At 53.3% G+C, this 19,114-nt stretch overlaps 1 protein-coding gene across 1 annotated transcript in view; it reads left to right on the top strand.

Moving 5' to 3' along the window:
• Positions 1-5,740: 5,740 nt before the first annotated feature.
• GGT6 (gamma-glutamyltransferase 6) overlaps positions 5,741-19,114 on the top strand; it is a 105,396-nt gene continuing 92,022 nt past the window's right edge. The window contains exon 1 of the mRNA XM_085627819.1: positions 5,741-5,950. Within this exon, the coding sequence (XP_085483945.1) occupies positions 5,871-5,950 (80 nt within the window). The 5' untranslated portion in view covers positions 5,741-5,870. The remainder of the gene's footprint in view (positions 5,951-19,114) is intronic.

Here is a 19,114-nt window from a genome sequence, read left to right as displayed (position 1 = left end):
ACTGAAATGGTTGCCATGCGTGCTATGGTAATGCAAAATCGACTTGCCCTTGATATCTTATTGGCAAAAGAGGGTGGAGTCTGTGGAATGCTGAAAGTTCAACATTGTTCCATTTACATTCCAGACGAAAGCAAAGTTCTAAAGCCTTGCATCAAAAATATTACTGAATTGCATGACGAAATTGTACCACTGGAGGTTGAAGGTGTTTGGGAAAAGATTGGGAAGAAAATTGCTGCTATGAAAAATTTCTTAGTGAAAATAGGTAGTACATTTATAGGTAAAATATTATTTCCATTAACATGTGTGATTAATATTAAGATTAGGATGTATGTGTTGTAAAAACAAGAAAACAAAGAAGAAAATAAAAAGAGAAAAACTAAAAAGAAAAAAGGATCCAGAAGGAGACTTAACAGAGAAAACTTTAGAAGAGTGGAAAGAAAGTTTGTATAAAATGGCAAAAAGAGATGAAGAAGAAACCGAATTATAACTAAAGAGCAAGAATACATTTCAATTTTCCGTACAAGGGTGAATAAATTTAGTGTTGTTTGGTGATAAAATCACCAAAGGGGGGATTGCTGGAGTGGGGTTTTCTTTAAAAATTATATACCCTCTCCATTTTGCATGTTTAGATTAAAATGAATAATTAATTAATAGTAATTGTACTAATGGTTTGTTGTGTGAATTGATCAACATTACTAATATAAGAAATACACGTGGGAATTGCATTTGCATGGCCTAATTAATAACGTAAACTAAATTTGTATGCATATTAATAATAGATATTCAGAAATGGCATGATAATAGGGTGCTTTCGTGATGTATTTGAGATTTGTGGTTTATTAATGTGAATATAACCTGCATTAAGTGTTGCTTCTGCTAGATAAATACATACACATATGGGTATTAGTAAGGGGATAACAGATTATTAGTCATTTCCATGTATTAATTAAATTTTTTGTGTTTCTTTGCTTAAGTTGACGATTTGATGGCCACAAAATGGCCGACATCCCTATTAGACGAGAACGACTCCATTATGAGCATCTCTGGGTGGAGTTCGCATGCGTCGCCATCAGCTGCCGCGGCCTCTGTACGACCCCGACTCAACTGTGACAACCAAGGTTACACCGGGCTTTCGGCCAAGATGCTCTGAAAGAAACAATGAAAAGATACTATTGCGTGGATTGGAACTATATCTAAAGACACATTATATGTATGGGAAAGAAGTCGAACTTTCCCCAACAGACCAATGAGATTCGTTCGAAATATCATTTGTTACACTTTGGAATGTAAATTTACTATAAAAATGGTAAAATAGAGAGGATGGTTGCATGCAAGCGGCCGAGACCCTCCAGAAGATTTCCGATTTCCTGACGTTATGCTGACGGAGAGGACGGTAACACTGCAGGACAGCTGTTTCCTAAAGACTCTGACAGTATGAACTGATGACCAAGATTTTGACTTAGAGGGCGGCTTTTAGCCAGAATAGGTAACTATGATGATCTATTTACTTGATTAAACCAGAGACTCAAATTTCAATTATTTAGATAAAATTTAAGATTCATTACAAGAACTGTGTTGGGTCGTTATTATTTGAGAAAATTTATTTATGTAAATGATGTTATAGATTTGTTATCACTCCAACCTGCAGCTAGTAGATCCATGGCCTATTCATGGGAGGAGTACTAAAGGTGAAGTTTAGATCTTTATGAATAGGGATAAGTAAGTACTCTCTTCCATTACGGCGAGTGGAACAATCACCTCCTCGAAACAGGTTATTAGAAAGATGTATGTTGGTGTTATGGGCCCCACCAGCGAATGTAGTGATTGTGTGTGATCTATGATCTGTGACGAAGGGAGGGATTTTGCATTCCGCGCTGCATCACCTGAGCCAAATCCGAGGAGCCTCGGGGGAGGGCCCTGAAAGCCGTGTCGGCGCCCCGCTAGTCCTGCGGGCGGTTGTGGGCCTGAACAACCGGGGGTTTGCTATGCGACGCTCCGCCCCGGAAGGGGCATGAGTAGAAGTTACCAACTGCACGTGATCCTGTAAGAGAATCACCTGGATGGCAGCAAAGGCGGGGTTCGCCCCAGTGCTGCCCGGCTCATCAGGCGGGCAGGCGGCCCAGTTCGTTGCCTGCCCTGGATCGCCCGTAAGATAACCCACCCATTACATATTGGAATATGTAATAAACCTGCGGCAAACTTTACCCAACCTAACAGTCTGTGTGTGTGTTATTTGGGTATGTATTCTGGGGGAGGGGGGACTGAGGGGTGCCAATGGCGATACTATTAGGGTGACCAACCATCCGTAAATTTCACGGACAGTCCGTAAATTGGACCTCACGTCCGTGAGGATCCTTTTTACGGACGCCTTTTGTCCGTAATTTTAGGCATTACAGAGAACTGATCTGTTCCCCTGCGAGGCCTCAGCCCCCTGATGGGGCCGCCTCCCACTCCTCTGAGCACAAGAGCAGCCCCACCCCGCCCTTTGTCATTCTGTGTGGGGCTGATTGCCACATGCAGAATGACAATGGGTCAGTCTGGGCTGGCACAGCATGTGGTGGCCTCCTCCTGCCTCGGTCCAGGCAGAGCATTCTGTCACCTGGAAGCGCAGAAACGCCCAAGCTGCTGCTACCTGAGAATCCAGTTAATCGAAGGAAGGCAGTGAAAGAAGTTCAAAGGAAAGGATTGTAGTTATAGTATAGCAGTCATGGTTGCTGCTTTTTTATTTTATGCAACTAACAACCATTGACAAAGCCAATAGTTCTGGCTTGTTGTAGGTGTAATGTTACTTGTTCCAAGTGTAACGTTACTTGTTGTATTGTATATCTGGATGCAATGACACAAGCAACAAAAATACCATTCGGGCGGCACATTATATTAAGCACGGATTTTTAGCTTATGTGTTTTAAGCCACACATTTTATTACATTAAACACCCTTTTGGAGAGAACCCCCTAGTTTTTACATCCCACTTAAAGCTCTGGAAACACCATGTCACAGTCGCCACACGTCCAGGCACTGTGCATGACTCGTGCCTTCCACTTTTTCAGATTGCCTAAGTGCAGGGGCATAGTGAACCCTGCCCCACCCCACCCCTTGCTTTAGGAACTACAGCAAGGGTGGAGTTATTGATGGGTCTCATAATTAATGTGAAAAGGTGAGTGAGTAAGTAAGTGAAGGGATGTGTGGATGGATGGCTGGATAGATGAGTGAAATGATGGACTGATGGATGAGTGAAAGGGTGGATGACGGGCGAGAGAATGGGTGGATGGATGAGTGAAATGATGGATGGATTGATGAATTGATAAGTGAAAGGGTGGATTGCTGAATTGATAAGTGAAAGGGTGAATGGATGTACGGATGAGTGAAAGGGTGGATGTAATGCTGGATGAGTGAGTGAAAGGACGGGTAGATGGACAAAAGGATGGATAGATGAGTGAAGGAGTGAAAGGGTGGATGGATGAGTGAAAGGATGAATGGATGAGTGAAAGGATGGATGAATGATAGGTTCAATGGATGGATTCATGAGTGGATGAGTAGATGGGTGGATGGATGGAAGGATGGATGGCTAAGTGAAAGGGGAATTGAAAGTGAAAGGGGGATGGGTAAATGGATGGCTGAACGGGTGAATGGGTAGAAGGGTGAGTGACTGGATGGATGAATGAGTAAGTGAAAGGATGTCTGGATAGGTAAATGGCTGGATGGATGAGTGAATGGATGGATGGGTGGAAGACTGGATGGATGAGTGTACGGGTGGATAGGGTGAAAGGGTGGATAGATGGATGAGTAAAAGGGTGGATTGAGGCATGGATGAGTGAAATGATAGATGGAAGGATACATGATGGATAGGTTTGTAAATGGTTGAACATGGACGGGCACAGATGGAAGGACAGAATGAATGGTGAAAGACTGAAGGACGGATGAAAGTATGATAACACATTGTAAGCCTCATTACCTTAAGCAACATTTCCTATACATTGACTTTCACATTTATATGAGTGATTGTCTCTTTATAATATGTGTGTGTTGTAACGCACTCCAACACTCTGCCCCACATACTTGGGATGAGTAGGACTATAAAAGAAATTAAATACACATGAGAGATGGTCTATGTGAAGATGAGGGGCGCCATTGGAGGGTGGTAGCAAGGCCAGACTGGCCGGACCGGGCATCAGGCGTTTTCTCTCGGAGCTGGAAAGGTGGGGGCGGTTTTGTTACCACAAAAAGACCTGCACATTTGCTTAATGCTGCGCGCACACTGACAAACCATGAAGTGCACAATTGTCTCAACCTAATATAAACTTATTTTCACTTGTACTTTAGTAGTTGTCTATTTACTTACTTGTATACTATTGCGCAACCTTCTCTGATATGTCTGTAAAACGTACCTTTTGTCCTGCATTTTGACCTCCTGTCCTGAATTTTTGTCCTGAATTTTTACACTCACTGTCCTGAATTTGCACCCATGTCAGTTGGTCACCCTAGATACTATGCCACAGCGCCAGTAGTGTCCTTGGCCTTCGACTGGAGGGAGGTTTGCTCTCCAGAAGTCACAGGCAGCAGAGAAGCGCAGACTGAAAGGACTAGTATTGGAAGCTGGGGGGTACAGAGGGAGGCTTTACGCCGAGCCCTCCGAGCACCACAGTGGACCTCTCGGAAAGAAGAGCGACGGAGAGCCAAAGTAATGCTCTGGAGTGAGAACAGGCGCCTGCTGTCACCTGCCACACGCACATGGTAATGGGACCCGTGACGTCGGGTCACGGGTGTGGTTTTATCCTGGTGGTTGTCATACTTGTCAGGCCGCACAGACCGGAGGTGCGCAAGGTCACCTGACCTCGGAGGGCCGGGCCCATGGGGGGCATTCCTGGCTGTGTCACAGGTCTGAGTGCACGCGAGAGGCGTGACTCCAGCGAGCGCTCGCGAGGGGCGTGGTTTTAGGTGATTGCCTCGCGAGGGGCGTGCTGAGTTTCAGGTAATTGCTGTCTCGAGGGGCGTGGATCCAGGTGGCTGGCTCGCGAGGGGCGTGATTTCAGGTGATTGGGGCTGGTTCCAGGTGATTGCATTCTCGATGGGCGTGGTTTCAGGTGATTGGGGCGTGGTTCCAAGCGATTGGAAGTCTCTTGGGGCGTGGTTTCAGGTGATTGGGGCGTGGTTCCAAGCAATTGGAGTCTCGAGGGGCGTGGTTTCAGGTGACTGGGGCGTGGTTCCAGGAGTTTGCCTCGCGAGGGGCGTGGTTCCAGGTGATTGCTGTCTCTAGGGGCGTGGCTCCATGTGCTTTGCCTCGCGAGGGGCGGGGTTCCAAGTGATTACAGTCTCGAGGGGCGTGGTTTTAGGTGATTGGGGCGTCGTTCCAATCGATTGTAGTCTCGAGGGGCGTGGTTCCAGGTGATTGGGGCGTGGTTCCAAGTAACTGCTTGTGTTTCGAGGGGCGTGGTTCCAGGAGTTTGCCTCGCGAGGGGCGTGGTTCCAGGTGATTGCTGTCTCTAGGGGCGTGGCTCCATGTGCTTTGCCTCGCGAGGGGCGTGGTTCCAAGTGATTGCAGTCTCGAGGGGCGTGGTTTTAGGCGATTGGGGCGTCGTTCCAAGTAATTGCTGTCGCGAGGGGCGTGGTTCCAGGTGACTGCAGTCTCGAGGGGCGTGGTTCCAGGTAGTTGCCTTGCGAGGGGCGTGGTTGCAGCGGTGGGCGTGGTCTCCTCGCAGGTCAGTGCTGTCACAGGTAGCCGAGGAAGCGGAATCCTTTCACCCTAGCGGGGCGCGTGGCCTGGTTGCTCTGGTGACGGCTTAGTGGGCGGGCCGGAAGGCGGTGAGGTGGGAGAGCGCAGGGCTGACAGCTGGAGCCGAGCCCGGGCTCGCCCTCAGGTCCAGCCCCGGCATGGAGGCTGCACGGCCCGGCGTGCGCTACCAGAGGCTGCAGGACAGCGAGGAGCCGCAGGTGACGGTGCACCTGTACAGGTGAGGGGGGGGAGCTGGGTGTGACGTTGCACCTGTGCAGGTGAGGCATGAGGAGGGTTACCGGTGATGGTGCACCTGTACAGGTGAGGGGGGGAGCTGGGTGTGACAGTGCACCTGTACAAGTGAGGCTTGAGGGAGATACATGTGACTGGGGTAGCTGGGGGTGACGGAGCACCTGTACAGGTGAGGCGTGAGGAAGGTACAAGTGACAGTGTACCTGTACAGGTGGGGGTACATGTGACAGTGTACCTGTACAGGTGGGGGTACATGTGATAGTGCACCTGTACAGGTGAGGAGCTGGGTGTGATGGTGCACCTGTACAGGTGAGGAGGGAGCTGGCTGTGATGGTACACCTGTACACGTGACGGGGTACAGGTGAGGGTGCACCTGAACAGATGAAGGGGAGCTGGGTGTGACAGTGCAACTGTACAGGTGAGGGGAGAGCTGGGTATGAAGGTTCAACTGTGCAGGTGAGGGGGAAGCTGGGTGTGATGGTACACCTGTACAGGTGAGGGGGGAGCTGGGTGTGACGGTTCAACTGTACAGGTGAGGGGGGAGCTGGGTGTGATGGTACCCCTGTACAGGTGAGAGAGGGTACAGGTGAGGGTGCACCTGTACAGGTGAGGGGTGAGCTGGGTTTGATGGTAACACCTGTACAGCTGAGGGGGGAGATGGGTGTGATGGTATGCCTGTACAGGTAAGGGGGAGCTGGGTGTGACGGAACACCTGTACAGGTGTGAGAGAGTGACTAAAAGTGAATGTGTACAGGTGAGGATGCAGGAGATACTGGTGTCGGTGCACCTGTACAGGGCAGGAGGGAGGGAGATAAGGTGACTGGGGTAGCTGGGTGTGACAGAGCACCTGTACAGGTGAGGTGTGAGGAAGGTACAAGTGACAGTGTACCTGTACAGGTGGGGGGTACATGTGATAGTGCACCTGTAGAGGTGAGGAGCTGGGTGTGACGGTGCACCTGTACAGGTGAGGAGGGAGCTGGGTGTGATGGTACACATCTACAGGTGAGGGGGTTACAGGTGAGGGTGTACCTTTACAGGTGAGAGGGGAGCTGGGTGTGACAGTGCAACTGTACAGATGAGGGGGGAGCTGGGTGTGACAGTTCAACTGTACATGTGAGGGGGGACCTGGGTGTGATGATACACCTGTACAGGTGAGGGGGGTACAGGAGATGGTGCACCTATACAAGTTAGGGGGGAGCTGGGTGTAACGGTGCACCTGTGCTGGTGAGGGGGGAGCTGGGTGTGATGGTACACCTGTACAGGTGAGGGGGGTACAGGTGAGGGTACACTTGTACAGGTGAGGTGGGAGCTGGGTGTGACAGTTGAACTGTACAGGTGAGGGGGGAGGTTGGTGTGACGGTTCAACTGTACAGGTGAGGGGCTACAGGTGAGGGTGCACTTGTACAGGTGAGAGGGGAGCTGGGTGTGACGGTGCACCTGTACTGGGGAGCTGGGTGTGACAGTGCAACTGTATCGGTGAGGGGGGAGATGGGTGTGACGGTTCAACTGTACAGGTGAGGGGGGAGCTTGGTATGATGGTACACCTGAACAGGTGAGGGGCTAGCTGGGTGTGAAGGTACACCTGTACAGGTGAGGAGGAAGCTGGGTGTGACGGTACACCTGTACAGGTGTGAGAGGGTGACTAAAAGTGAATGTGTACAGGTGAGGAGGAAGCAGAGTCAGGTGGCGACCAGACAAGTGGCTTTTTGGCCATTGGAAACCTTCTCCTGGCCGCTTGAAGCATGGGAAGGTGGCAGGCAGGTGCCAGTGAAATCCCCAGCCTAACGTCTTAAATTGAATCAAATGAATGTCCTCAGGGTTGAATTGGGATCAGCAATAGGCCCGGGCACTCTAAAATAAAGTGGCACAAATTTGCGGATTGCACCCTCTCACGAAAAAAACACTTCAGTGTTTCAAGTATTATGAAAAGAAGGGGGAGGTTTCACTAACTTCACTGAAATAAAAAATGCAGCTGTTGCCAGGACTCTTGGTGCCCAGAGCAGTTCACACTAGTGAGCCACACCTTAATATAAGTGAGGCCACTTCTGCTCAGACCCCCACATACATTAATGGGCCGGCCCAGCGAGAGGCTGGGAATGACCCCTCTGCCCCCCTTGATAAAAGTGAGGTAACAGCGGCCCATCTGCCTCTGGAATGGCCATTCAGGCCCCCACTGTGCCGCTGGACCCATCTTAACAGCACAGTCACGGCCCCAAGCGGCCACTATCCTGGCCAAAAAAGCGGCCCACAGCTGCACCTCCGACACCGGCCCATCGCCCGAGTGCTCTCCGAACCAATCCAACCCTAAATGTCCTACACACTGCTCGCTGCACTGCGCTTCGACACCTCGTCAGGGGTTATTAAACACTATATAAATGCAATTACAACTACTTGGATTACTGCGGCGTTGCCAAGTTTCTAGATCAGTGTGCGCTGCACAGCCAGGTGCAGCTAAAGGAAAGGGGCGTGGGGGAGGGGTGGGTCCTTGTATGTATTACGTGTGTGTTTGTGAAGGTAGAACTGAAGTATAGAGGCATCCGCTTTACCCACACGTCCTTAAAACATCTGGAATGTGGTACAGCTACGATCTCATGGTTTAAACCTCCTGGGCTCAGATGGGTGTGCCCGATGGCACAGGCCTGGGCATCAAATTAAGGGAAAGGGAAGTTTGACCCATTTATTTTTAACTCCTGTGTTCCTTCAGTGTACATTTACTTTACACCAACCCCATGTTTCCGTTTTTAGTATTACGAACAGCATCACCTCACAGTTGATGCGCCAAGCCTGACGCTCATGCTAGACGCAGCGCTAAACGTGGCTCTTGGTGTCTGAACATTGGCTGTTGATCCTTCCAGTCTGAAATGCGTGCCTTTGTAAATGTAAATTGATACTTGTATAGCGCACTACTCGCCCGCGAGGGTCTCAAGGCGCTTGTACGAATACCGCTGTGGAACCCATCCTGGCTTTCCCTGTGAGGTGTCCACTCCTGGGCACCCCCAAGGTGGAGGCCAGGCATCCTTAGCGTTATGGGGGCCGTTGTGGAGATTAAGCAAGCTATTGCCCAGAGTTGCAGAGTGGGACTCCATGATTAGAATAGGCACCGAGGCGAGAATTGTCAGGTCCGTGGAATTTTTGAGCCCAAGACCCGCCAAGGCGGGGATTTGAACCCTGGTCCCGGGCCAGACCTCTGCATCAGGGTCTGCCGCTCTAACCCTTGAGCCACACTTCTCCACTGTTGCTGGTTTATTGTAGTGTTTTTGTAGCGCAGGCCTTGCAGGCGTTTCTTCCTCATTTACGTAGGTGGTTTTACAAGTTTATCAAACGTCACAGTGCACAGCGGCCTCCCTGCAGGATGCCTTGGCAGGTGGCAGTCACTGGCGCTGCTGGTTGGTTGACACAGACCTGCTGGGGCCCTCCTGCTCTTCTGTCGGAGTGAGATGAAACGTTTCTCTTTAATTTTTAATTGCAGTGGCTTTTACATTTGCGTCGTTATATTTCCGTTCGCTTCTGTTTTGTAACTGGGATGCTGCCAATCGGCCACAAACATACCTGTGAAAAGCCCCCCAAAGCATGTTCGCTTTTGCCGAATTCTGATTGGTGCATTTTGAAGGGTCAGAGGTAACTCATTACACTTGGAGGAAAACAGGCCCTGGAATCTGTCAGTGCTCTGGTCTCTGTGTGGCCATCTTTGCGTCGCACACCTCCAGCTCATAATCCGTCTCAGCAGCCCCCTCTGCCCTATAGATCTGTGTCTGGGTCTGGGGTACCAATCAAACTATACCCTGAACCCAGAGTCAACGTTTTAAAGACAAGTGAGATATTTCTCTTGTTTTTACTTGTGGGTCACAGGTCTCCAAAGATCTTTTTGTTATTTGTCTTTCTTCAAGTGATTTTGTAGAAATCTCATTTCCTTCCAATTTCTGTGAATATTTCCTGCTCGTCTCTTATTCTTGCCCCCCCCTTGTCTTGAGTTGAAGATTGAGCCCTCATTGTATGAGGTGAGAGGCCGATAGCGTCTCTTCCCCATCTCTTCATGGCCCTTTTCTGCCAGCGCTCGTGGATGTGACGCGGCGTAGATATCGCCACCTCATGATGGACAGATTTGGATCGGGGGTGGGGGTGGGGGGGGGGCTTTGGTTTTACCAAAAGAGAAGGTGCGTGAGGGACTCGGGACTCAATTGTCCTCGGGCCAAACACGGTTGGTGATGTCGGTTTGAGGGTGCATGCTTTCCTCGGGGTGGTGATCGGTGGGGTTGGGTTATCCGGCCTGCTGGCACACACTCTGGGAGAGACCAGGCTCGTTCCTTCCATGGGATCTGCGCATGTGCGTGTTCGATGAGTGGTGAGAGAGTGGCCATCCATGATCTACGCATGTGCGTGTTCGATGAGTGGTGAGAGAGTGACCATCCATGATCTGCGCATGTGCGTGTTCGATGAGTGGTGAGAGAGTGGCCATCCATGATCTACGCATGTGCGTGTTCGATGAGTGGTGAGAGAGTGACCGTCCATGATCTACGCATGTGCGTGTTCGATGATGATCTACGCATGTGCGTGTTCGATGAGTGGTGAGAGAGTGGCCATCCATGATCTACGCATGTGCGTGTTCGATGAGTGGTGAGAGAGTGGCCATCCATGATCTACGCATGTGCGTGTTCGATGATGATCTACGCATGTGCGTGTTCGATGAGTGGTGAGAGAGTGGCCATCCATGATCTACGCATGTGCGTGTTCGATGAGTGGTGAGAGAGTGGCCATCCATGATCTACGCATGTGCGTGTTCGATGAGTGGTGAGAGAGTGGCCATCCATGATCTACGCATGTGCATGTTCGATGAGTGGTGAGAGTGGCCATCCATGATCTACGCATGTGCGTGTTCGATGAGTGGCGAGAGAGTGGCCATCCATGATCTACGCATGTGCGTGTTCGATGAGTGGCGAGAGAGTGGCCATCCATGATCTGCGCATGTGCGTATTCGATGAGTGGTGAGAGAGTGGCCATCCATGATCTGCGCATGTGCGTGTTCGATGAGTGGCGAGAGAGAGGCCATCCATGATCTGCGCATGTGCGTATTCGATGAGTGGTGAGAGAGTGGCCATCCATGATCTGCGCATGTGCGTGTTCGATGAGTGGCGAGAGAGAGGCCATCCATGATCTGCGCATGTGCGTGTTCGATGAGTGGCGAGAGAGAGGCCATCCATGATCTGCGCATGTGCGTGTTCGATGAGTGGCGAGAGAGAGGCCATCCATGATCTGCGCATGTGCGTATTCGATGAGTGGTGAGAGAGTGGCCATCCATGATCTGCGCATGTGCGTGTTCGATGAGTGGCGAGAGAGAGGCCATCCATGATCTGCGCATGTGCGTGTTCGATGAGTGGCGAGAGAGAGGCCATCCATGATCTGCGCATGTGCGTGTTCGATGAGTGGCGAGAGAGAGGCCATGCACTAGGAGAGGTCCCAGAGGTGCGGTGCCTTCATGCAAATCACCCTCCCATGTAACGGTGGGCCTTGGCCATCCCGAACAGCACGGACCGAGCTGCCACCCATCTGACAGGACAGGGGCACTGGTGTATAAATGTAAATAACAAGGACCCCCTGCAGGTAATTGAAATTCCCAGGGCAGGGCAAATATGCCATCGAAGAAAAACTCGCCAGGCAATAAGAGGGCAGCAGATTAACAGACCATATTAACAAGCAACATGATGAAGTGAACTCACTGGTGCACATACATTCAAATGACATGTTTAGATGTTGCAGGAGGTCAGGGCCTGCAGGCAGGGTCTAGACGTGCCCCCAGCCCCTCCCCCGTCTGCTGGAGTGCGTGCACGGTTCCTCCACCAGCTCTTTGCTGCCTCTCCCGCAGTTCACCTCCGCCCCCATGTTTCTGCAGTGAGTGACCCCCTCCCCACCGCCTGGGTGGGGTGGTGGTTCTCTACCGCTATCGCCCTTCCTGCTATCTCCGAGGCCTCTTACCAGCAGGTGTTATCTCAGTGCCCCTTGTCCCGGACACACCCTCCCTGGCACCTGCTCACCTCCCGTAGTGTGTCTCCACTCCGGAGGTATTTACGTGCCGCACTCGTACCTGCATCTGTGGAATGTCTCACTTCCTTCTCCCCAAGTCTTGCTACTTTATTTCTACCCCTGCTGCCTTTCATCTGCCTTCAGTGTGCCCAGCCTTCCCGGGACTTGCCTCTGTCCATCGTCCCTTTGGAGATGTGGCCTTCAGAGGAGGGCTCAATACTCCATGAGAATGGTAAACTGGTACCATCGCTTCTTTTATCACTGCTTGCCAGTGCAGCCGTGCTTCAGACAGCGCTGCCTCCCGGTGCAGCCATGCTTCAGACAGCGCTGCCCCTCGGTGCAACCATGCTTCAGACAGCGCTGCCTCCTGGTGCAACCATGCTTCAGACAGCGCTGCTTCTCGCTGCAGCCATGCTTCAGACAGCGCTGCCTCCCGGTGCAGCCATGCTTCAGACAGCGCTGCCCCTCGGTGCAGCCGTGCTTCAGACAGCGCTGCCTCCCGGTGCAACCATGCTTCAGACAATGCTGCTTCTCGCTGCAACCATGCTTCAGACAGCGCTGCCTCCCGGTGCAGCCATGCTTCAGACAGCGCTGCCTCCCGGTGCAGCCACGCTTCAGACAGCGCTGCCTCCCGGTGCAGCCGTGCTTTGGACAGCGCTGCCTCCCGGTGCAGCCATGCTTCAGACAGCGCTGCCTCCCGGTGCAGCCATGCTTCAGACAGCGCTGCCTCCCGGTGCAGCCACGCTTCAGACAGCGCTGCCTCCCGGTGCAGCCGTGCTTTGGACAGCGCTGCCTCCCGGTGCAGCCGTGCTTTGGACAGCGCTGCCTCCCGGTGCAGCCATGCTTCAGACAGCGCTGCCTCCCGGTGCAGCCATGCTTCAGACAGCGCTGCCTCCCGGTGCAGCCATGCTTCAGACAGCGCTGCCTCCTGGTGCAACCATGCTTCAGACAGCGCTGCTTCTCGCTGCAACCATGCTTCAGACCGCGCTGCCTCCCGGTGCAGCCATGCTTCAGACAGCGCTGCCCCTCGGTGCAGCCGTGCTTCAGACAGCGCTGCCTCCCGGTGCAACCGTGCTTCAGACAATGCTGCTTCTCGCTGCAACCATGCTTCAGACAGCGCTGCCTCCCGGTGCAGCCGTGCTTTGGACAGCGCTGCCTCCCGGTGCAGCCGTGCTTTGGACAGCGCTGCCTCCCGGTGCAGCCGTGCTTCAGACAGCGCTGCCTCCCGGTGCAGCCATGCTTCAGACAGCGCTGCCCCTCGGTGCAGCCATCCTTCGGACAGCGCTGCCCCTCGGTGCAGCCGTCCTTCGGACAGCGCTGCCTCCTGGTGCAGCCATCCTTCGGACAGCGCTCCCTCCCGGTGCAGCCATCCTTCGGACAGCGCTGCCTCCCGGTGCAGCCGTGCTTTGGACAGCGCTGCCTCCCGGTGCAGCCATGCTTCAGACAGCGCTGCCTCCCGGTGCAGCCATGCTTCGGACAGCGCTGCCTCCCAGTGCAGCCATGCTTCAGACAGCGCTGCCTCCCGGTGCAGCCATGCTTCAGACAGCGCTGCCTCCCGGTGCAGCCGTGCTTCGGACAGCGCTGCCTCCCGGTGCAGCCGTGCTTCAGACAGCTCTTCCTCCCGGTGCCGCCGTGCTTCAGACAGCGCTGCCTCCCGTTGCAGCCACGCTTCAGACAGCGCTGCCTCCCGGTGCAGCCGTGCTTCGGACAGCGCTGCCTCCCGGTGCAGCCATGCTTCAGACAGCGCTGCCTCCCGGTGCAGCCGTTCTTCGGACAGCGCTGCCTCCCGGTGCAGCCGTGCTTCGGACAGCGCTGCCTCCCGGTGCAGCCGTGCTTCGGACAGCGCTGCCTCCCGGTGCAGCCGTGCTTCGGACAGCGCTGCCTCCCGGTGCAGCCGTGCTTCGGACAGCGCTGCCTCCCGGTGCAGCCGTGCTTCGGACAGCGCTGCCTCCCGTTGCAGCCACGCTTCAGACAGCGCTGCCTCCCGGTGCAGCCGTGCTTCAGACAGCACTGCCCCTCGGTGCAGCCGTGCTTCAGACAGCGCTGCCCCTCGGTGCAGCCATCCTTCGGACAGCGCTGCCCCTCGGTGCAGCCATCCTTCGGACAGCGCTGCCCCTCGGTGCAGCCGTGCTTCAGACAGCGCTGCCTCCCGGTGCAGCCGTGCTTCAGACAGTTCTTTCTCTTGGAGCAACTGTGCTTCAGACAGCGCTACCACCCGGTGCAGCCATGGTTCGGACAGTGCTACCACCCGGTGCAGCCGTGCTTCAGACAGCGCTGCCTCCCGGTGCAGCCGTGCTTCAGACAGCGCTGCCTCCCGGTGCAGCCGTGCTTCAGACAGCGCTGCCTCCCGGTGCAGCCATACTTCAGACAGCGCTGCCTCCCGGTGCAGCCATGCTTCAGACAGCGCTGCTGCGTGGTGCAGCGGTGCTTCGGACAGCGCTGCTGCCTTGGGCCGGAGATCTAGTTACTTGATATAACTATAACTGGTGATTTTCAGTGGTTTTGTGTATAATGGTAGGCTTAAACTGACATTGTCAACTAATTATAACCTGCGTTTAACCTTTGTTTTTTGATTGAATACATGTAGATCATGATATAGATTAGATAAGGTATCCAAAAAACATAAAGTGCTCCTATAACGAACTGTATCCCACATGATACTGAGTGAGCAGGTGAGGCAAACGACTCCAGCAGTTTAGTGTTTGTGGCATCTTTCTTTCTTCCTCTTAATTTTCCTTCCTTCCTGATTGCCTCTTTCTTTCCATTCTTTGCTGTACTTTTTTTATCCATTTATTCTTCCATTCGTCTTTTGATTTTTTACGTCTATCCTTGTTATCAGTCCTTCTTTCTCTCCGCTTGTAGTCTCCTTCCTTCCTTCATCCACCCCTCCTTTATTCTGACAATCCATCCTTCTGCCAGCTATCCACACATCCCACCCTACAAGCATCATCTGTTATTCCTTCCATCACTCCATCATCCTTTTCCTTATCTAGCCATTCGCTCTCTTTGGAACCATCCATCCACCCTTGTCTGCACCGCTCCTTTTCATCCATCCTTCTCTGCCCCTCCCATCCGCTTTCTATCCATCCTTCTCTGCCCCTCCCATCCATCCTTCTCTGCCCCTCCCATCCGCTTTCCATCCATCCTTCTCTGCCCCTCCCATCCGCTTTCCATCCATCCTTCTCTGCCCCTCCCCTTTTCATCCATCCTTCTCTGCCCCCTTCTTTTTATCCATCCGCCTACGCACCCCTCCTCACTATCCATCCTTCTCTGCCCCTCCCCTCAGCTTTCCATCCATCCTTTTGTCCTTCCTTCTCTGCCCCCCTTTTTCATTTGTTCTTCCCTGCACCCCCTCTTATGTCCCTCCTTCCCAACGCCCCTCCTTTTCATCCATCCTTCTCTGTACTCCTCCCTTGTGTCCCTCCTCTCCCCCATCCATCCTTCCCTGCCCCTCCACTCCGCTTTCCAGCCATACTTCTCTGTCCCCATCCCTTTTGACCTTCCTTCCCTGCCCTCTTCTTTTTATCCATCCTTCTCTGCCCCTCCTGTTCATCCATCCGCCTACGCATCCCTCCTCACCATCCATCCTTCTCTGCCCCTCCCCTCCGCTTTCCATCCATCTTTCTCTGTTCCCCATCCCTTTTGTCCTTCCTTATCTGCCCCCCTCCTTTTCATCCATCCTCCTCTGCATTCCTCCTTTTTGCCCCTCCTCTCCTCCACTCATCCCTGCGCTGCTGAAGGTGGGATTGAAGGGGCTCGGGCCACGGTCTAAGGAGACACAAACCTCGTTTCACCCCTCGACTCCTGAAGCTGCCAAAGCTGAGGGTCTGTGACGCCCCCCATGGATCTATATAGATATGCCTGTATGTACACACGACTGGGTAACCCTTTGAGACGCTGAAGGGGGCGCCTCAGCGTGGGCGTGCATTGGGACACAGGCGGCCAATCCACAGACAGGGCTAACAACCTTTGCCCCAGCCGAGCCTGTCTTCCTGGTTTCGAGTGAGAGCCGATGGTATCGGAAATGCGGCTCCACCCGCACCAGGGTCACCACCACCACACCCGGGGAATAACAAAGGGAGCGCCAACCTGCTCCACGGCATGCTGTGTGCAACACGTGGGCCTCACACTCAGGACTGTGAATGCTAAAATGCACACCCTGTGTGAAAAGGGGCCCTCGCACAGGGGCAGAGGCTGCTAACATCACACGCTCCCAAGCAAGAGAAAATACGTTATACACACACACCTCACACTGTCTCTCTTTCACACACACGCCGCAATCTCACACCCACACCACACACACACACACTCGCGTGCACACACGCACACTGTCTCACACATACCACACTCTCACTCTCTCACTCACGCACTCCACTCGCATGCACTGATGCACAGAGAAAGTACGAGTTGCGCACACAATCTCATAATCTTTCTCACACACACACACACACACACACTATCTCACTCTCATAATCTCTGACACACTCACTCTCTCACTTACTCATAATCTGTTTCTTTCTCTCTCACACACACACACACACTCCACTCGAAATGCACAAAGTACGTGTTGCTCACACACACAAACACACTCGCTTTCATAATCTCTCACACACTCTCTATCTCTCTCGCTCACTCATAATCTCTGACCCTCTCTCGCACACACACTTTTTCACACTCACTCTCATAATCTCGCACACACACACTCTCTCACTCACTCACTCATAATCTCTATATCTCTATCACAGACACACACTCTCCACTCGGAATGCAAAAAGTACGCGTTGCGCGCACACACACACTCTCGCTTTCATAATCTCTCCCTCACACACACACACACTCTCTATCTCTCACTCTCATAATTTCTGTCACACACACAGTCTCTCTCACTCACTCTCATAATCTCTCTCACACACACTCTTTATCTCGCTCGCTCACTCATAATCTCTGTCCCTCTCTCTCTCACTCACACACGCACATTCTCCCCTCGGCATGCACCAAGTACACGTTGCACACACGCTCATTTAATGCAGGCGCTGCCCTCACCCCCAGCTAAGCACAATAAAAGAGAAGGCCTGCACCACACGCACCTGCCCTCCGCCGCACGCACCTGCCCTCCGCCGCACACACCTGCCCTCCGCCGCACGCACCTGCCCACACACCTGCTTTACAAGCCACACGGCCCCAGGGCTGTCCGCAGGGACAGGTTACACAGTTTTCCGGTTTCACGAGGGCGCAGCGCTGTTGAGTAACACGAAGACACTGGGGCACACCCTGCCCTACCGGCCAGGCCAGCCCCTGCACACCGGGTCCATGGGGGCGAGGGACACCGAGTGTAATGCGCCTTCTAGCTTGGGGCGGCGCTGTCCTTCTCATCCTGTGCAGAGTTTACGACGGGTGGGGGTGTTGGAGTGACTATGCGTCTCATCCCGTGCAGAGTTTACCAAGGGTGGGGGTGTTGGAGTGACTATGTGTCTCATCCCGTGCAGAGTTTACGATGGGTGGGGGTGTTGGGGTGATTATGCGTCTCATCCCGTGCAGAGTTTACGATGGGTGGGGGTGTTGGGGTGATTATGCGTCTCATCCCGTGCAGAGTTTACGATGGGTGGGGGTGTTGGGGTGATTATGCGTCTCATCCCGTGCAGAGTTTACGACGGGGTGGGGGTGTTGGGGTGACTATGCGTCTCATCCCGTGCAGAGTTTACGACGGGGTGGGGGTGTTGGGGTGACTATGCGTCTCATCCCGTGCTGAGTTTACGATGGGGTGGGGGGGTTGGGGTAACTATGCGTCTCATCCCGTGCAGAGTTTACGATGGGTGGGGGTGTTGGGGTGACTATGCGTCTCATCCTGTGCAGAGTTTACGACGGGTGGGGGTGTTGGAGTGACTATGCGTCTCATCCCGTGCAGAGTTTACCAAGGGTGGGGGTGTTGGGGTGACTATGCGTCTCATCCCGTGCAGAGTTTACCAAGGGTGGGGGTGTTGGAGTGACTATGCGTCTCATCCCGTGCAGAGTTTACCAAGGGTGGGGGTGTTGGAGTGACTATGTGTCTCATCCCGTGCAGAGTTTACGATGGGTGGGGGTGTTGGGGTGATTATGCGTCTCATCCCGTGCAGAGTTTACGATGGGTGGGGGTGTTGGGGTGATTATGCGTCTCATTCCGTGCAGAGTTTACGATGGGTGGGGGTGTTGGGGTGATTATGCGTCTTATCCCGTGCAGAGTTTACGACGGGGTGGGGGTGTTGGGGTGACTATGCGTCTCATCCCGTGCAGAGTTTACGACGGGGTGGGGGTGTTGGGGTGACTATGCGTCTCATCCCGTGCTGAGTTTACGACGGGGTGGGGGTGTTGGGGTAACTATGCGTCTCATCCCGTGCAGAGTTTACGATGGGTGGGGGTGTTGGGGTGATTATGCGTCTCATCCCGTGCAGAGTTTACGACGGGGTGGGGGTGTTGGGGTGACTATGCGTCTCATCCCGTGCTGAGTTTACGACGGGGTGGGGGGGTTGGGGTAACTATGCGTCTCATCCTGCGCAGAGTTTACCACGGGGTGGGGGTGTTGGGGTGACTATGCGTCTCATCCTGTGCAGAGTTTACGACGGGTGGGGGTGTTGGAGTGACTATGCGTCTCATCCCGTGCAGAGTTTACCAAGGGTGGGGGTGTTGGGGTGACTATGCGTCTCATCTCGTGCAGAGTTTACCAAGGGTGGGGGTGTTGGGGTGACTATGCGTCTCATCCTGTGCAGAGTTTACGACTGGGTGGAGGGGTTGGGGTGACTATGCGTCTCATCCCGTGCAGAGTTTACGATGATTGGGGGTGTTGGGGTGATTATGCGTCTCATCCCGTGCAGAGTTTACGACGGGGTGGGGGTGTTGGGGTGACTATGCGTCTCATCCCGTGCTGAGTTTACAACGGGGTGGGCGTGTTGGGGTGACTATGCGTCTCATCCCGTGCTGAGTTTACCACGGGTGGGGGTGTTGGTGTGACTATGTGTCTCATCCTGCGCAGAGTTTACAATGGGGTGGGGGTGTTGGGGTGACTATGCGTCTCATCCTGCGCAGAGTTTACGACTGGGTGGGGGTGTTGGGGGTGACTATGCGTCTCATTCCGTGCAGAGTTTACCATGGGTGGGGG

This window comes from Triturus cristatus, chromosome 2_1 (assembly GCF_964204655.1).
Source record: "Triturus cristatus chromosome 2_1, aTriCri1.1, whole genome shotgun sequence".
In the NCBI taxonomy this organism is placed as follows: Eukaryota; Metazoa; Chordata; class Amphibia; order Caudata; family Salamandridae; genus Triturus; species Triturus cristatus.
Note: the sequence above shows the minus strand (reverse complement) of the source record. Positions and strands in the feature narration are given on the sequence as shown.